General features: G+C 35.6%; 1 protein-coding gene across 1 annotated transcript in view; it reads right to left on the reverse strand.

The window, feature by feature from the left end:
• Positions 1-4385: 4385 nt before the first annotated feature.
• LOC136028697 (pre-mRNA-processing factor 39-like) overlaps positions 4386-19796 on the reverse strand; it is a 62182-nt gene continuing 46771 nt past the window's right edge. Inside the window, exons 9-11 of the mRNA XM_065706528.1 lie at positions 12024-12232; positions 10409-10762; positions 4386-4690 (exon numbers count right to left, since the gene is read on the reverse strand). Of these exons, the coding sequence (XP_065562600.1) occupies positions 4463-4690; positions 10409-10762; positions 12024-12232 (791 nt within the window). The 3' untranslated portion in view covers positions 4386-4462. The remainder of the gene's footprint in view (positions 4691-10408; positions 10763-12023; positions 12233-19796) is intronic.

Consider the following 19796-nt stretch of genomic DNA (forward strand, 5'->3'; position numbering starts at 1 on the left):
GTTTTGAGATTGTCATTTGGTTAAAAAAAAGTTCAAAGATCAGAGAACAAAAACTTATGTGCCGATTCATCCCTCCAGGGCCCGGGCATAGGCGTTGTAAGTTATGTCCTGGGGGTATTTACGGTTCTTATGGAAGGGATGTTTGAATAGAATTCAGAGAAGCCTCATTTGATTGGAAATTGAAAGTTCTAGTTCAATTTTTAAAAGTGAAAAGAGGTCGGAGGGCAACAAGCCACCCCCCAAGCTTTTTCTTCCCCAAACCCATCCGATAAAATTTAAGATAGTCTTGAGAGTTTAAAATTTGACAATGTGGCAGATGGATAGAATAAAAGAATTTCAGAAAAACTTCAAAATTTCAGAAAAACAATTTGTGAAGTTGCTGATGGTGTCTTAGGGCAGAGTGCTAAGACTGCAACTAGGAATATTAGCAAAAAAGCTTTAGTAGAAGGGGTTTGTACAAGAATTATCTGAGTGATAGGTCGTATGAAAACAAAAGGAATGTAAAGAAAGTGAAGAAACCTTTAAAATATGAACTATGGAGATGTCAAGTGGAGGCCATGGATAAAATTGCTGAGGATCTGGAAGATGTGGCTAGACGGCATAATAGTAAAATACTATTCTGGCATGTTAATAAATTGAAAGGGAGTAACCAGTCCGGACTAGTCCCAGTTAAAGATAGAAATGGGGCCACAATTAGTGATAAGGAAAAGGTTAAAGAAAGATGGGTGATGGGTGGAACATTTTGAGAATGTGCTAAACCGAGATACAGTTGCAGAAAAAGATATAGATGAAATTAAAAAGTTTGTGATACCTTGGATGTGAAGGACGTTTTGTTTAGTGAGGAAGAATTAGCGACAGTACTAAAAGGATTAAAAAATAATAAGGCTCCAGGTGCTGATAGTGTGATTAATGAGTTTCATAAATATGGTGGCTCTGAGGTTAGGATTAAGCTACTAAAGATTATGAACATGATTTTTGAAAAAGGGGAAGTACCCAATGATTTTAGGAAAACCTTAATTAAACCACTGTGTAAGAAAGGTGAAAAGAGTGAGTGTCGTAATTATCGAGGCATTAGTCTGGTCTCTGTAGGTAGCAAATTACTGAGTAATATGATATTTTTTAGACTGAGAGATGCTGTAGACAAAGTCTTAAGGGAAGAACAATGCGATTTTAGAAAAGGTAGAGGATGTGTTGACCAAATTTTCACTCTTAGGTTAATAGTTGAGAAGTCCCTTCGTTGTCAAACACCTTTGGTCCTCAGTTTTATCAATTATGACCAAGTTTTCGATTCTGTTGATAGAAGAGCGTTAGCAAAGGTCTTATCGTTACATGGTATACCAGAAAAATACATTAAAGTGATTTGAGCTATGTACAAGAATAATACTACTGTGGTTAAGGTAGGACATGAAGTTAGCAACTGGTTTTGTATTAAATCAGGAGTTAAGCAGGGTTGTGTTCTATCCCCTTTATATGGATCATTTTGATGGACTTTGTCTTAAGGAGCACAGGAAAGGCAATTGGAGACCACGGAATAAATGGGGAGGAAAAACTCTCCTGGACTTAGATTATGCTGATTATTTAAGCCTATTAGATGAAAGTGTGAGCAAAATGAATGAATTTTTAGAGGTTTTGCGAGTTCCGGGTGCTAAAATAGGCTTGGAAATTAATGCTAAGAAGACAAAGTCACTAAGGCTAGGAATAAGTGAAGATGACAAGGTGACATTGGGTAACGAAAAGATTGATCAGGTTGGGAGCTTCACTTACCTTGGTAGTGTTATTAGTAAAGATGGTGGGAGCAGTGAAGATGTTAAAAGCAGAATAGCTAAGGCTCAGGGTATTTTTTTCACAGTTAAAAAAAAATTGGAAGAATAGAAAGATAAGTCTGCAAACCAAGATTAGAATATTAGAAGCTACAGTAATGAGTGTGGTCAAATATGGCTCAGAAGCATGGGCGCTCCGAAAAGCAGATGAAAATTAACTAGATGTTTTCCAGAGAAATTGCTTACGGACTTTTCTTGGTACCCGGCTGGCTGACCGTATTTCAAACAGTAGATTGCACGAAAAATGTGGTTCGTTTTCGCTTTCTATTGCTATAATGAAAGAAAGGTTGAGATGGCTAGCACGTTCTGCGGATGACAGATTACCAAAGATTGTCCTCTTTGGTCAACCGTCTGGGGCTACGTGGAAAGCAGGTCGTCCTTGTCTGGGTTGGGAGGATGTCATAAATAAATATTTAAAGGAAATGGGAACTTCCTGGGAGGGTGTAAAGAGGGAGGCTTTGAATAGATTTGGTTGGAGGAGCGTGCGTAGCTGTGTTGGCCTCAGGCGGCTTGGTACTGCAGTGAGTTCTTAGTAGTAGTAAAAGTAGTATTTTGTTAAAAATAGTTCAAAGATCAGATAACAAAAACTCCGGTGTCAACACATACCTCCAGGGCCCGGGGATAGGCGTTGTTAGCTATATCCTGGGGGTTCATATGCTTCTTATGGAGAAGATGCTCGTATAAACTTCAGAGTGGGCTCATTTGATTTGAAATTTAATTTTCTATTTCAATTTTTAAGAGTCCAAATAGATCAGAGGGCAACGACCCAACCCCCCTCCCCCTTTCATATCTTTTCTTCCCCAAACCCATCCGAAAATTTTTAGATAGTCATTTTATTAAAAATAGTTGAAACATTAGACAGCAAAAACTCCGGGGTTGGCTCAACAACTTAGAGCCTGGGGGCAAGTGTTTTAAGTTGTGCTCCGGGGGGAAATAACGTTTTTATACAATGGTTGGTCGTATAAACTTCAGAGGTGGCTCATTTAATTGAAATCCAAAGTGCTAGCTGCATCCTTATGCATCAAAGGGGATCAGAGAGCATATACCCCCGCCCTGCATACACAGCTTTGTTTCTCCAAATACGTTTGATCAAAATTTCTAGATAGTCAGTTTTTTTATATAGTCTAACAATCAGATGACAAAAATTCGAGGTCAACATAGACTCTCTCCAGAGTCCAGGAGAAGGGTCGTAACTTGTGCCCTGGGTGTACTTAAAACTTGTATGAAAGAAGTGGTGGTAAAAACCTCGGAGGTGATTCAAATGATTAGAAACTGTAAGTTTTTATTCCTTTTTGAAGAGTCAAGAGTGATCGGAGGGCAACATACCCCCAAGGCCCTTTATTCCCAAAATGTATCAAACCAGAATTTTGTGCAGCAATTTTGTTGAAGAACTATTCTTAATAAAATGGCTATCTCAAAACTTTTATTGGATGCATTTGGGGAAAAAAGGGCGTGGGGGGGGGGGTCTAGTTGCCCTTCAATCGCTTTTGACTCTTTAAAAATCAATTAGAACTTTCACTTTCCAAACAAATGAGCCCTCTTGAAGTTTATACGGGCATCCCTTTCATAAGAACCATATATACCTCCAGGGTATAATTTATAACGCCTGCCTCCTAGGTCCAAGGAGGGGAGTTGTGTCGACACCGGAGATTTTGTTTTCTGATATTTGAACTATTTAAAAAAATGGCTATTTCAAAATTTTGATGATATGGGTTTAGGTAAAAAAGGGCGTGGGGGAGCTAATTGCCCTCGGATGTCTTTTACTCTTAAAAAATGAGCTAGAACTTCCATTTTTCAATGAAATGAGTCCTCTCTAAAGTTTATACAAACATCCCTTCCATAAGAACCATAGATGCCCCTAGGGTGTAACTTATGCTACATGCCCCCGGGCCCTAGGGGGAGGGGGTCGACACCAGAGCTTTCGCTATTTCACCTTTTAACTACTTTTAACAAAACAGCTACCTTAAAAAAGGGCGTGGGGGAAGGGGTAGCTGCCCTCTGATCACTTTTGACTATTGACAAGGGCACTAGAACTTCCGATTTCCAATCGAATGCGCCCCCTCCGAAGTTTATACGACCATCCCTTCCATATGAAGTGCCTCTGGAAAAAATATAATAAATAAATAATAAACCATTGAAGCCTTATGGCCTTTACATGACACTAGAGCGTTGCCTCTGATTAAATTACTGTTTTGTTTAAATTAAACCCATTTCTCTCTCTTAACTTTTCGTAAATGGAAAAGCAGTGTGGTCTAAGAAATCATTTAATATCTACCAGCAATAGCAACACTAGGCGGGACATCTTCGTAAAAATCAAAACGGGTAGATTCCGTGGAAAGTGGGAGAAATTGCATGACAATTAACAAATGCGTTTTGGGATTTAAAGAGAAGGGCAACGACTGGAAGACCCTCCAGCATACGTACCTAGTTCTATCTTAAGGTAGTTTTTGGAACACAACTAGCATATTTTTAACCTAAACTGTCAAAACATCCAGATTATAATAAAAGTGCTTAACCAGCTTTATTTTTCAAAATTTTAGGAGTCAGAAATAAAACACAAGAAAATTCTGAGTAAAAAAACCTTTAATTTTTAATAAACAAAAATCTAAACCAACTTTAAACACTGGACTTCAGATAGGGTATCAATACCCGGTATAGGGATAGTTACCATATCCGTATCCATAACTACCCTGATTATACCAAGTACTTCCCTGTTGATAAGTTGCTGGATTGTAGGTACTGCCTGCATAATTGGTCCCATATGAGGACCCATAATTGTACTGATTTGTGTAGCTGGCACTAGTATATGGAGTAGCAGCAGATGTAGAATATGCTGTTGTCGGCAGAGCTGGCGTATATGCTTCCCGAGCCTGAAAAATGTTGTCTTAGAAACAAATTTAAAATACTAATGGCGAAAAGGTGCTATATTTGTGAATGCGAATTATGTGAATATTTGTGAATATATTTGTGAATGAAACCGAACATATAAAATATACAGTAAGTAACCCATAAAAAAAAAGAAGCAAAACATACAAACAGAAATACTACGGATTAAAGAAGGAATTATTAACTAAATTATAGGCATATCATTTTAGAATTCAACTACAATTATCGTTTGAACGGATCTGTGTAATTTATTACAAGAATGTGTAACAACTAGTTAAGTGGTATTGCATAAGAATTTTAATATAAATTTTATATTAATATAAAATTTTAATATTAATTTTAATATTAATATAAATTTGCATATAAATTTTACTAACATTTACTGTAATTTCGAACTACTGTGTTTAGAGTTCAGTGGCAAATAACAAGCATATCTTTCAAAAAATAACAGATATTTAGCATTACCGGGTTAGCATATAGATGTTATATAGATGGTATAGTGTATAGTTGGTATAGGCAGCGGATACATTAAAGATGCACAAATCAGCGTAGCCAAGGTGCAAGATGATTTTTTTTGCGGGCATAAGAATATAACTAGCAATAGAATACCCAGGGTTGGGCGCAGTCGTCCCGAGTGGGGTGGGACGATGTAAAGGAGGCTTTGAATAGATTGCGATAAAGGTGATGCGTGTGTATCTGTGTTGGGCTTAAAGGGCATGGTGCACGGGGCATTACTGGTTTTAATACGTACGTTGCAGTATTACTTTTAGCTGTAGTCGTTGCTTGTTTTAATACATACGACTCTTATAGTACGATAAACTATTTAATAAATCCCAAGTCTTCAATATCCCGACGGAGATTCGATCACTTCAGAAGGCGTAATAGTTCTAGGGCTTGTAAGGGTTGCTGTTGCAGTATTAATTTTAACTATACTAGTTGCTGGTTTTGACATATACAACTGTTATCGTACGAATAACTATTAGGTAAATCCCAAGTCTTCACCAACACGACGAAGATTTAATCGCTTAAGTAGACGTAGTAGTTCTAGGGCGTGTAAGGGTTGCTATTACAGTGTTACTTATAGCTGTAGTCGTTGCTTGTTTTAATATATACAACTCTTATAGTACGATAAACTATTAACTTAATCCCAAGTCTTTACCAGCACGACGAAGATTCGATCGCTTCAGTAGACGAAATAGTTCTTGGGCTCCTAAGGGTTGCTGTTGCAGCATTAATTTTAGCTGTAGTCGTTGCTGGTTTTGACACATACAACTGTTATCGTACGATAAAATATTAGTTAAATCCCAAGTCTTCGCCAACACGACGAAGATTTAATCACTTCAGTATACGTAGTAGTTCTAGGGCATGTAAGGATTGCTGGTGCAGCATTACTTTTGGCTGTAGTCGTTGCTGTTTTAAAAAATACAATTCTTATCGTTCGATAAACTATTAGTTAAATCCCAAGTCTTAACCAAAACGACGAAGATTGGATCGCTTTATTAGACTTAGTAGTTCTTGGGTTTGTAACGGTTGCTGTCTTCGCCAACACGACAAATATCTGATCGCTTCAGTAGACGCAGTAGTTCTTGGGCTTGTAAGGGTTGCTGTTGCAGCATAAGTTTTAACTGTAGTCATTGCTGGTTTTAACACATACAACTGTTATCGTAGGATAAACTATTGGTTAAATCCCAAGTCTTCACCAACACGACGAATATCTGATCGCTTCAGTAGACGCAGTAGTTCTTGGGCTTGTAAGGGTTGTGGTTTTAGTATTACTTTTAGCTGTAGTCATTGCTGGTTTTTAACAAAAACAACTGTTATCCTACGAAAAACTATTAGTTAAATCCCAAGTCTTCACCAACACGACGAATATCTTATCGCTTCAGTAGACGCAGTAGTTATTGGGCTTGTAAGGGTTGCGTTTGTAGTATTACTTTTAGCTATAGTCTTTGCTGGTTTTAACACATACAACTGTTATCGTACAATAAACTATTAGTTAAATCCCAAGTCTTCACTAACACGACGAATATCTGATCGCTTCGGTAGACGCAGTAGTTCTTGGGCTTGTAAGGGTTGTGTTTGTAGTATTACTTTTAGCTGTAGTCATTTCTGGTTTTAACACAAACAACTATTATCCTAGGATAAACTATTAGTTAAATCCCAAGTCTTTACCAACACGACGAATATCTGATCGCTTCAGTAGAGGCAGTAGTTCTTGGGCTTGTAAGGGTTGTGTTTGTAGTATTACTTTTAGCTGTAGTCATTGCTGGTTTTAACACAAACAACTGTTATCCTACGAAAGACTATTAGTTAAATCCCAAGTCTTCACCAACACGAAAAATATCTGATCGCTTCAGTAGACGCAGTAGTTCTTGGACTTGTAAGGGTTGCTGTTGCAGCATTAGTTTTAACTGTAGTCATTGCTGGTTTTAACAATTACAACTGTTATCGTAGGATAAACTATTGGTTAAATCCCAAGTCTTCACCAACACGACGAATATCTGATCGCTTCAGTAGACGCAGTAGTTCTTGGGCTTGTAAGGGTTGTGTTTGTAGTATTACTTTTAGCTGTAGTCATTGCTGGTTTTAACACAAACAACTGTTATCCTACTAAAAACTATTAGTTAAATCCCAAGTCTTCCCCAACACGACGAATATCTGATCGCTTCAGTAGACGCAGTAGTTCTTGGGCTTGTAAGGGTTGTGTTTGTAGTATTACTTTTAGCTGTAGTCATTGCTGGTGTTAACACAAACAACTGTTATCCTACAAAAAACTATTAGTTAAATCCCAAGTCTTCACCAACACGACAAATATCTGATCGCTTCAGTAGACGCAGTAGTTCTTGGGCTTGTAAGGGTTGCTGTTGCAGCATAAGTTTTAACTGTAGTCATTGCTGGTTTTAACACATACAACTGTTATCGTAGGATAAACTATTGGTTAAATCCCAAGTCTTCACCAACACGACGAATATCTGATCGCTTCAGTAGACGCAGTAGTTCTTGGGCTTGTAAGGGTTGTGGTTTTAGTATTACTTTTAGCTGTAGTCATTGCTGGTTTTAACAAAAACAACTGTTATCCTACGAAAAACTATTAGTTAAATCCCAAGTCTTCACCAACACGACGAATATCTGATCGCTTCAGTAGAGGCAGTAGTTCTTGGGCTTGTAAGGGTTGTGTTTGTAGTATTACTTTTAGCTGTAGTCATTGCTGGTTTTAACACAAACAACTGTTATCCTACGAAAAACTATTAGTTAAATCCCAAGTCTTCACCAACACGACAAATATCTGATCGCTTCAGTAGACGCAGTAGTTCTTGGACTTATAAGGGTTGCTGTTGCAGCATTAGTTTTAACTATAGTCATTGCTGGTTTTAACACATACAACTGTTATCGTAGGATTAACTATTGGTTAAATCCCAAGTCTTCACCAACACGACGAATATCTGATCGCTTCAGTAGACGCAGTAGTTCTTGGGCTTGTAAGGGTTGCGTTTGTAGTATTACTTTTAGCTATAGTCTTTGCTGGTTTTAACACATACAACTGTTATCGTACAATAAACTATTAGTTAAATCCCAAGTCTTCACCAACACGACGAATATCTGATCGCTTCAGTAGACGCAGTAGTTCTTGGGCTTGTAAGGGTTGTGTTTATAGTATTACTTTTAGCTGTAGTCATTTCTGGTTTTAACACAAACAACTATTATCCTAGGATAAACTATTAGTTAAATCCCAAGTCTTTACCAACACGACAAATATCTGATCGCTTCAGTAGAGGCAGTAGTTCTTGGGCTTGTAAGGGTTGTGTTTGTAGTATTACTTTTAGCTGTAGTCATTGCTGGTTTTACCACAAACAACTGTTATCCTACGAAAAACTATTAGTTAAATCCCAAGTCTTCACCAACACGACGAATATCTGATCGCTTCAGTAGACGCAGTAGTTCTTGGGCTTGTAAGGGTTGTGTTTGTAGTATTACTTTTAGCTGTAGTCATTGCTGGTTTTAACACATACAACTGTTATCGTACAATAAACTATTATTTAAATCCCAAGTCTTCAGCAAAAAGACGAAGATTGGATCGCTTTATTAGACCTAGTAGTTCTTGGGCTTGTAAGGGTTGCTGTTGCAGCATTACTTTTAGCTGTAGTCTTTGCTGGTTTTAACACATACAACTGTTATCGTACGATAAACTTTTATTTAAATCCCAAGTCTTCAGCAAAAAGACGAAGATTGGATCGCTTTATTAGACCTAGTAGTTCTTGGGCTTGTAAGGGTTGCTGTTGCAGCATTACTTTTAGCTGTAGTCTTTGCTGGTTTTAACACATACAACTGTTATCGTACGATAAACTATTATTTAAATCCCAAGTCTTCAGCAAAAAGATTAAGATTGGATCGCTTTATTAGACCTAGTAGTTCTTGGGCTTGTAAGGGTTGCTGTTGCAGCATTACTTTTAGCTATAGTCATTGCTGGTTTTAACACATACAACTGTTATCGTACGATAAACTATTAGTTAAATCCCAAGTCTTCAGCAAAAAGACGAAGATTGGATCGCTTTATTAGACGTAGAAGTTCTTGGGCTTGTAAGGGTTGCTGTTGCAGCATTAGTTTTAGCTGTAGTCTTTGCTGGTTTTAACACATACAACTGTTATCGTACGATAAATTATTACTTAAGTCCCAAGTCTTCACCAAAACAACGAAGATTGGATCGCTTTATTAGACGTAGTAGTTCTTGGGCTTGTAAGGGTTGCTGTTGCAGCATTACTTTTAGCTGTAGTCGTAGCTGGTTTTAACACATACAACTGTTATCGTACAATAAACTATTAGTTAAATCCCAAGTCTTCAGCAAAAAGACGAAGATTGGATCGCTTTATTAGACGTAGAAGTTCTTGGGCTTGTAAGAATTGCTGTTGCAGCATTTGTTTAGCTGTAGTCATTGCTGGTTTTAACACATACAACTGTTATCGTACGATAAATTATTACTTAAATCCCAAGTCTTCACCAAAACAACGGAGATTGGATCGCTTTATTATACGTAGTAGTTCTTGGGCTTGTAAGGGTTGCTGTTGCAGCATTACTTTTAGCTGTAGTCTTTGCTGGTTTCCTAAAAAAAAATCATGTCTCCTTTCTGGCTAAAAGTATTTTGGCTAAAAGTCAGTGATATTTATTAAAGGATACGGATTGTTCGAAGAAAATAGAAAACTTATAGGAGTTGGATACGCGGCGATGTAAAATGGGGATGAAAATAATTTGAAGTTATTAGCGCCTCTTGGTGTAGATCCGGGTGAATTTATTTAAAAAAGGAAAAAATTTAAAGAAATCTGAAGATGTAATTAATCTTCAGTATGGTAGGGTTAAAGCATAGATATCTCTGCAGGCAATAATCAATGAGGTTTTTGTTTTCAAGTATTATTTATAAGTGAAGACCATCCTGCAGAAAACGAGCCCGGGGTAGTTTGGGAAAGCTTGGTAGGTTAAGCAGCCTTATCAACTTCAAACTGATAGGCCTACTAGCGATAGAATTCTGCTTCTTTACCATCCCTGCTTTTCAAAAAAATGAAAAGACAACGTATGCAGCAGTTTAGAATAGAACTAACATGGTAAAAAAATCACCAAACATCGGCTGGCGCTGATAGTTTGTTTTCAGTATTAGTGCCAGAAATAGTTTCCTATGCTCTTAGGGATTAATACTAATAAACATTTTTACCTTTTTAGTATCCGGTTCACCTTTCAGACTTTGTGGTTCAGCTTCGCGTTTTGGCATCTTTTCACGAACCTCTCTAGCCAAATCACTATATTCCTTTTCAGCCTCGTGAAGGTCAGTCACGAACGGCGCAAAATCTTCAACAAATTGCAATTTTCTTTGAGCAAAACGCAATTTGTCTTGAAGATCCAAAGGAGCCGACAGAGCTTTATTGAGAGCTTTTAGAACTGCAGTGAAATCAAAAGGAACCTGATGCATATAAAGGTCAGTCAACTGTAGATATAGGCGAGGATTTTTAGGATCTTTTTCAACGGCAGTGGATAATATTTCTTCGGCTTCACTAGCGTTTCCCAAAACCTAAAATGTCATAATAAGAGTAAATTTACAAAGAAAATAGACAAATATTTTAAAAGGGCTATTTTTATGGGGCTATCTAAAGATTTTGGTGGGGCATCTCAAGGATTTTTAGACTTTGACCAGGAATTCAACTAGTCTAAGAAAACAAGAAAAAGAAAAAAGATACTTCTCTAATAGAATATTCATATTAAGGACGCACCCAGCAAACTTTCCCAATGGAAGGGGAGGAGTAATTTTCCAATGCATGGATGTGACAGCATTAAATAAAAGCACTTTAAATATGTTAATAGATAGTAATATCTTTATTAAAAGGAAAATGACTTGGGTTTAAATAAATTCGAGGACAGAGGAGGTTACACACAAAAGAGCCTATGTCTCAATAAGGACCTTAGTCATTAACTCTTCCTTGGTAGAATCTATAATCCATTAAACTTCTTTGGTAGAGTCGCAAGCTAAATTTTTTCAGCTTTGAAAAGGCTTTAAAAATTATTTTAACTTTTGGGGTTGCTTAAACTATAACTTTTTCTAGAGAAAGAGAAAGAGAGAGAGAAAGACAGAAAAAGAGAGAGAGAGAGAGAGGGATAAAAGGGTGTTTGGAGCTTTAGCTCGGGTTCCATTTGCCCCCCTCCCCTTCATACGTCTCAGATTCATAATACCGTCATCCATATATTTCAACAAGACATTTAGCGGGCTATAAGCATGGTAAATAAGCACAACCGATGAAGAAAAAAAGGATCTGAGAAAGGGAGGGGAGAGGTCGTGCCCCAACGCTCCCTTCCCTGCGTATGTCACAGATTCATATTACTTTGATTAATATATTTCAAAGAGTCATTTAGCACGGTAAATGAGTACAACTGATAAGGACAAAAATACTGAGGGGATGGTAAGACCACAAGCCCCTTTTCCTTCATCCGTCTAAGATTCATAGGAACGTCATTCATGCATTTAAAAAAGTCATTTTCCACAACTGAGTCATTTAGCTAAATGAACACAACTATGATGACAAAAAAATAGGATTCTGGAGGAGGGGATCCTATCCCATAGCCCCTTCACCACGTACGTCTCAGATTCTCAAGCCCGTCATTAATATATTTAAAAGTCATTTAGTATGTTATTAGGAAGGTAAATGAGCACATCGTTTTCTCATGACAAAGAGAAAAAGATTTCCATAATGAAGAGAAACGAGAGAGAAGTGAAGAGAGAATGAAGGAAGAGAGAAAGAGAGAATGAAATGAAGAGAGATCTACAAACGGTAATTTACCTTAGATGCAAATCTTGCAGCACGAATCGACAAATTTGAACCAGTTGAGGTGCTTCCAGCAGTAATAATTGCCTTTTTGTAAAAAGCCAGGGCGCTGTTGAGATGCCCTCTTCGGCGCTCTAAGTTGATTCTTCGAAGGAGAACAATCTCTAAACTAGGAAATAGTCCGACCATTTTATTAAGTATTTCAGCAGATTTTTCTTCGTTTCCTAAAAATACGTATATATTTATATACAAAACATTTTATTTACACTATAACTGGGGCAATGCTACCATACTGAGTGTAAACATCGTATTTCATTGTTCTTCAAACATTCTTTTATTGCAAATGCAAATGCAAAATCCGTCAGCTTTTAAGAAGCTTCCTAAAAACTTTATAACCTCACTTTAAAAAAATTGCTAATCCGAACTACAAGACAAAAACGACACTCACAATGTCAAATTCAAATCGATCAGAAGTCGCTCGGAATAAAAGCTGCATTAATTTGCATTTATTTTTTTGTAAAAGTTATTCAAAATAAATAAAAATTTGTGACCTTTTTTTTAGCACACCCTAGGAAGACTAAAAAATTATCTGAAACTAATACATCTTTACATTCCTAGATATCCTTAATTCAGGACAAATTTTTGGTTTAAGTCAGGAATATAATTTTCTTAAAATCCAACATTAAGATCATTTTTTGAATGGACGGATATTTTTGATGAAAATACACATTTTCACTTATTAGGAGCTGAGAACAAGTTTATTTTTTGGCTTGTTAAGGTTAACACTTCATGCGCAATTTTTGGTATGGTTTTAAAATAATATAATAAATTTATAATTAACTTAATGAATATTAATAAATTTAATATTAATTTAGTAAATTTACAATACGTAATAAATTCGATTTAGATTCAATAATTTTATAATAAATTTAATGTACAATAATAAATTTAATACTAATGCAATAAATTTATAATGTGTCATAAATTTAATTTAGGTTTAATATTTTTATGATAGATTTAATAGAATATCAATATATTCATAGTTTATATTTAATAATAAATTTATATTTAAAAATTTTAACGAATAGTAGCAAATTTAGCATTGATTTAATAAATTTATAATGAAAATAATGAATATTAATAAATTTGATATTAATTTAATAATAAACGGTTTTAATATATTAACGAAAGACAACTAGTTTGCTATCATTCCATAGCAGAGGCCATCTATCCTATTAGTTTTTTGAAATTTGGTGTGTATGGTCTTTTAAATTGAAAATCCACTAATAGTTAAAAATTGCTTAAGATGGGACAATTAGCTTATTTTTAAGCAAATTTAAATTTTTCTCCAAAACAAAATCGAAGTAATCTCAAATGTCATTGCTAGTATAGCAATAGTAATAATAAATAGTAATAGTTTAAAATAGTAATAGTAATAAAAATAGTAATGAATCGTAAAAAAATTGTAATAGCAATAAATAGTAATAGTAATTGCAAAATTATGGCTCACTGAACGGATAGATCTGAAACTAATGAATTCAATGACATAAGTAACTTGTCATTTTGGAAAAGTTACTAAGGCCATTTAAAACTGCTGTTAAAACTTAGGTCCTTAAAACTTATTATATAAAGAAAAAAAAATGCCCACTACTAATTACTCACCGATGCCCATTAGAGCTAAGAGTCATGCGCAATAAATAGAGCAAACGTACATTTCCAACTTGTTGAGAAGGAATATAGAAATGAGAACGTTTACACAATTTTGTATAGATGTTCAAGGAGTGACACTTTTTTGCTGATTTGGGCGGCGTTGACATTAAAAATGTCAGTAAAAATTATGACGATTTTCATTAAGACTGCAGTTAAAACAGGAGTTAAAAGTGATGACTTGTCGTAAAACCCCTTATTTCAGAAGGAGCCTATCTTAAGAATGAGGGATGGCGGGAGTGAAGATGTTAAAAGTAGAATAGCTAAGGCTCAGGGTGTTTTTTTCACAGTTAAAAAAAGTTTGGAAAAAAGAATAGAAAGATAAGTCTGCAAACCAAGATTAGAATACTGGAAGCTACAGTGATGACATTGATCAAATATGTCTCTGAAGCATGGGCACTCCGAAAAGCAGATGAAATTTTACTAGATGTTTTCCGGAGAAATTGCCTACGGATTGTTCTGGGTACCCGGCAGACTGACCGTATTTCAAACAGTAGGTTGTACGAAAAATGTGGTTCAATCCTGCTTTCTAGGGCTATAATGAAAGAAAGGTTGAGATGGCTAGGCCACGTTCTACGGATGAAGGATGACAGATTACCGAATATTGTCCTTTTTGGCCAACCGTCTGGGGCTACACGGAAAGCAGGTCGTCCTTGTCTGGGTTGGGAGGATGTCATAAATAAAGATTTAAAGGAAATGGGAACTTCCTGGGAGGGTGTAAAGAGGGAGGCTTTAAATAGATTAGGTTTGAGGAGGAGTGTGCGTAGCTGTGTTGGCCTCAGGCGGATTGGTGCTGCAGTGAGTAATTAGTAGTAGTAGTAGTAGTAGATGGCAATTGAGTTTAACCGTGATTAAGGTTCACAGAGAAGAAACAATCGCTCCTTCTCACAATTTAGTTGCCAATTTTGTCGATGTTAATTGTGTCTGTCAAGCAATTTATCAAGAAGAAAAACTTCCAACTTATGTCTGCCAACTGACTGATTTTTCGAGCAACAAATATGGAAGACGAAATTAGTTTTGAAAATGATATAATAGAAACGCTGGTTTAGCTTGCTAGTTCCACAAAAATTTTTACGACAAAAGGGCAAATGGGCCACAATAGTTTCATACCCAAAAATGATGTGAGTAAGTGATTTTCCAAGCAACTGTTTAAACATAACAGCAACAGATATGGAAGACACAATTAGTATTGAAAACTATATGATAGAAACGCTGATTTTGGATCCCTAGTTCATCAAAATAGCTTACGAGAAAAGGGAAAATGGGACACAATAACTTCATACCCAAAAATGATTAAAGTCAAAAAAGATGTGAGTAAGTGATTTTCCGAGCAACTGTTTAAACACAACAGCAACAGATATGGAAGACGCAATTAATATTGAAAAGGACATGATAGAACACTGATTTTGGATCCCTAGTTCATCAAAATAGCTTACGAAAAAAGGGAAAATGGGACACAATAACTTCATACCCAAAAATGATTTAAGTCAAAAAAAGATGTAAGTGATTTACCGAGCAACTGTTTAAACACAACAGCAACAGATAAGGAAGACGCAACTAATATTGAAAACGATATAATAGAAACGCTGATTTTGGATCCCCAGTTCATCAAAATTGCTTACGAAAAAAAGGAAAATGGGACACAATAACTTCATACCCAAAAATGATTGAAGTCAAAAAGATGTGAGTAAGTGATTTTCCGAGCAACTGTTTAAACACAACAGCAACAGATAGGGAAGACGTAATTAGTATTGAAAACGATATGATAGAAACGCTGATTTTGGATCCCTAGTTCGTCAAAATTGCTTACGAAAAAAGGGAAAATGGGACACAATAACTTCATACCTAAAAATGATTTAAGTCAAAAAAAGATGTGAGTAAGTGATTTTCCGAGCAACTGTTTAAACACAACAGCAACAGATATGGAAGACGTAATTGGTACTGAAAACGATATGATAGAAACGCTGATTTTGGATCCCTATTTCATCGAAATTGTTTATGAAAAAAGGGAAAATGGGACACAATAACTTCATACCCAAAAATGATTTAAGTCTAGAAAGGATGTGAGTAACCCATCATCCAGATCCATTTCAACAACGCTCTTTCAACTTCGAACATTTTACCCGGAAAAGGGAGACACAAAAATTCTTAGTGAAGAAAACGGAAGCCAACACTGCCCATTGATGCGATTGATTTTGTCTATCACAGCAATTTTATTTCTACGTGATCCAAGAGTAAAGTCTCACATAGAATGAACACAACTTGTCTGAGTTAGTAAGTGAATTATCGTCGCTGTTGTAAAAAAGGAATTTAAAGAAGAGGGTTCTTTAAGCTTACAATAGCGTACTATTCTAAACTTTGTAACATTATAATCCCTATTTTTATCCGTAAACTTTAGGGATAAAAAAAACAATTGAGATAACTTTTCCCTATTATTTTTTTTATTTTCTAAAGTTACTTTTTTGTCCTCTTCTTCTTTCTCTTTTTGAGAAGTGCGTGTTTTTTCCGGTTTCTTTTTTTGCGATAAAAGAGCCGCATAGAGCTCTACATCTCTGTCTACCTTTTGTAAAAGCTGTATTGGTTATCCCACTGATTCTACAAAAATTACCATTTATTTTTATTTTATTTTTACTTTCTCAGTTCTACACGAGAAATAAAATTTATCTTGCAGACAAAAACCTTTGTTCAATAATATTTACATCAGAAGTACTAAGACATCAAATATGAAGTACTTAGGGGTGGAAATTGGATGAGTAACAGAGTAAAAAACAAATGATAAGCGTTGAAGAAAAAAAAAATGTTCCACGAAGTTACTTAAGCATCCATAAACACTTAATCAAGTCGAACATTTATGGTGAGCAGATTTCACCTTGGATTGATGACAATGACAGATCTACAAAGAATAGGTTTTGCCATAAACACTTAACCAAGTTCAACTTTTCTGGCGAGCAGATTTCACCTTGGATTGATGACAATGACAAATCTACAAAGAATAGGTTTTGCCATAAACACTTAACCAAGTCCAACTTTTCTGGCGAGCAGATTTCACGTTGGATTGATGACAATGACAGATCTACAAAGAATAGGTTTTGCCATAAACACTTAACCAAGTTCAACTTTTCTGGCGAGCAGATTTCACCTTGGATTGATGACAATGACAGATCTACAAAGAATAGGTTTTGCCATAAACACTTAACCAAGTCCAACTTTTCTGGCGAGCAGATTTCACCTTGGATTGATGACAATGACAAATCTACAAAGAATAGGTTTTGCCATAAACACTTAACCAAGTTCAACTTTTCTGGCGAGCAGATTTCACCTTGGATTGATGACAATGACAAATCTACAAAGAATAGGTTTTGCCATAAACACTTAACCAAGTTCAACTTTTCTGGCGAGCAGATTTCACCTTGGATTGATGACAATGACAAATCTACAAAGAATAGGTTTTGCCATAAACACTTAACCAAGTCCAACTTTTCTGGTGAGCAGATTTCACCTTGGATTGATGACAATGACAAATCTACAAAGAATAGGTTTTGCCATAAACACTTAACCAAGTTCAACTTTTCTGGCGAGCAGATTTCACCTTGGATTGATGACAATGACAAATCTACAAAGAATAGGTTTTGCCATAAACACTTAACCAAGTCCAACTTTTCTGGCGAGCAGATTTCACCTTGGATTGATGAAATTGACAAATCTACAAAGAATAGGTTTTGCCATAAACACTTAACCAAGTCCAACTTTTCTGGCGAGCAGATTTCACCTTGGATTGATGACAATGACAAATCTACAAAGAATAGGTTTTGCCATAAACACTTAACCAAGTCCAACTTTTCTGGCGAGCAGATTTCACCTTGGATTGATGACAATGACAAATCTACAAAGAATAGGTTTTGCCATAAACACTTAACCAAGTCCAACTTTTCTGGTGAGCAGATTTCACCTTGGATTGATGACAATGACAAATCTACAAAGAATAGGATTTGCCATAAACACTTAACCAAGTCCAACTTTTCTGGCGAGCAGATTTCACCTTGGATTGATGACAATGACAAATCTACAAAGAATAGGTTTTGCCATAAACACTTAACCAAGTCCAACTTTTCTGGTGAGCAGATTTCACCTTGGATTGATGACAATGACAAATCTACAAAGAATAGGATTTGCCATAAACACTTAACCAAGTCCAACTTTTCTGGCGAGCAGATTTCACCTTGGATTGATGACAATGACAAATCTACAAAGAATAGGTTTTGCCATAAACACTTAACCAAGTCCAACTTTTCTGGTGAGCAGATTTCACCTTGGATTGATGACAATGACAAATCTACAAAGAATAGGATTTGCCATAAACACTTAACCAAGTCCAACTTTTCTGGCGAGCAGATTTCACCTTGGATTGATGACAATGACAAATCTACAAAGAATAGGTTTTGCCATAAACACTTAACCAAATCCAACTTTTCTGGCGAGCAGATTTCACCTTGGATTGGTGACAATGACAATCCAACAAAGAAATAGGTTTTTGCTTAGAAAATATTTTTCTAAGTAAATGTGACAGATTTACTTCATTAGGAATAATCTACGTAGGACGTATATTTCAAAAGCTACAAGATTACTGAACTAAAGATATTTGCCTCACTTAAAATTAACTAAAAATTACAAGTCTGATAAGAAGCTAAACATATCACATCTGTACGAGTAAAGAAGTTTATTTATTTAATTTTTTTTAAATGTTCATATTAAAAAGTTCATGCCTTCAAACATTGAAGCTAAATAGCCTAGAAATTGAAAGAAAGGCCTAGAAATAAGGTCAGAAATTTGAATTTAAAATCTTGATAAGTATGGGCAAAAAAGCCCTATAAGACGTTTTAAGTACTTAAAAAATGCTTAGTCAGTTCTTCAGCTTTTGGGGGAAGCACTACCCTTCCCAAAGGGGTGCTCAAAGTAATCCCACTATCAAGTCAAACAATGACAAATTTACAAGGGAACACAAATTCGTTCACTTGAAAAATTTTTGGGAATCAACTAGATTTTCATAAGGTGTAAATGTGTTCATTTCATCTCTTATTTACTTTTGAATTAACATATCTATATTTTCCTTAAAAAAAATTCAGGAAAATACTGCTTCCAAAAACATTATTTGCAAAAACTATTAGTCGCCACAAAAGATGTTGGCTTGTAGGCTAATTAACAAAATCCTATTATCACGGACGATACAGGCCCCTTTCTGCGAATGTTAAATCTAGGTTAAGATCAGAAAAAAAAAAAAAAAAATAAGAAAACGCAATGCGTAAAGGCAATCGAACGCAGCATGTAATACATGTTTTATTTCAGACAACCTTAGTATATAGTCAAATGTGATAGTAGGCTACTTGAAAATGATTCTAATTTATATAAATGACGTCAGTACAACTTGCGTCCGCAAATCATGTCCGGCTATACGACAGGCAGCGAAAGCCAATATTTCTCCAGACTTTTAAACTATTGTCCAGCTAGTTTCTGATCATCAAAATAGAGCTCCTTGTTTCATATAGGAGCTGGAAGATCGAGTTCAAACTTTCAGAAAAAGTTGTTTTTGCAGGGAAGTAAAAGGGCTTATAATTTCGTGTTGGGGAAAAGGCAAAGTATTGGTTCTTTCGACCTTGCAAAAAAAAAATGTGAGCTATATATATTTTTTTTATACCTGTCGTAAGACTGGCTCCTTGGCTAATCATTAATAATAAACTACAATAATTTCTTAATTTATAACTACAATAAATTAATAAACTACCAGATGCCCTTACAAAACTCAGTATCTGGAATTCCTTTTGTAGCAAAACAAAAGTCATATAGCAACAATTTTAGTTCATTTTCATTTCTAAATAGGAGTTATTCAGGAAACATTTATTATTCGCTATTATCATCTCGACCCTATATTTTGTGTCTAAACTAAAATTATTACAAATTTTTAATTCGATTATTATTAAAAATAATTCCTAACATTATAACACATTCATGGTAAAGAACTGTAAATAAATTACCTTAAATCGCAGCTTGAAGCGATAAAAGGATTTTCCATCCTTGTGATGCTCC

Source organism: Artemia franciscana, chromosome 7 (genome assembly GCF_032884065.1).
Source record: "Artemia franciscana chromosome 7, ASM3288406v1, whole genome shotgun sequence".
Classification (NCBI taxonomy): Eukaryota; Metazoa; Arthropoda; class Branchiopoda; order Anostraca; family Artemiidae; genus Artemia; species Artemia franciscana.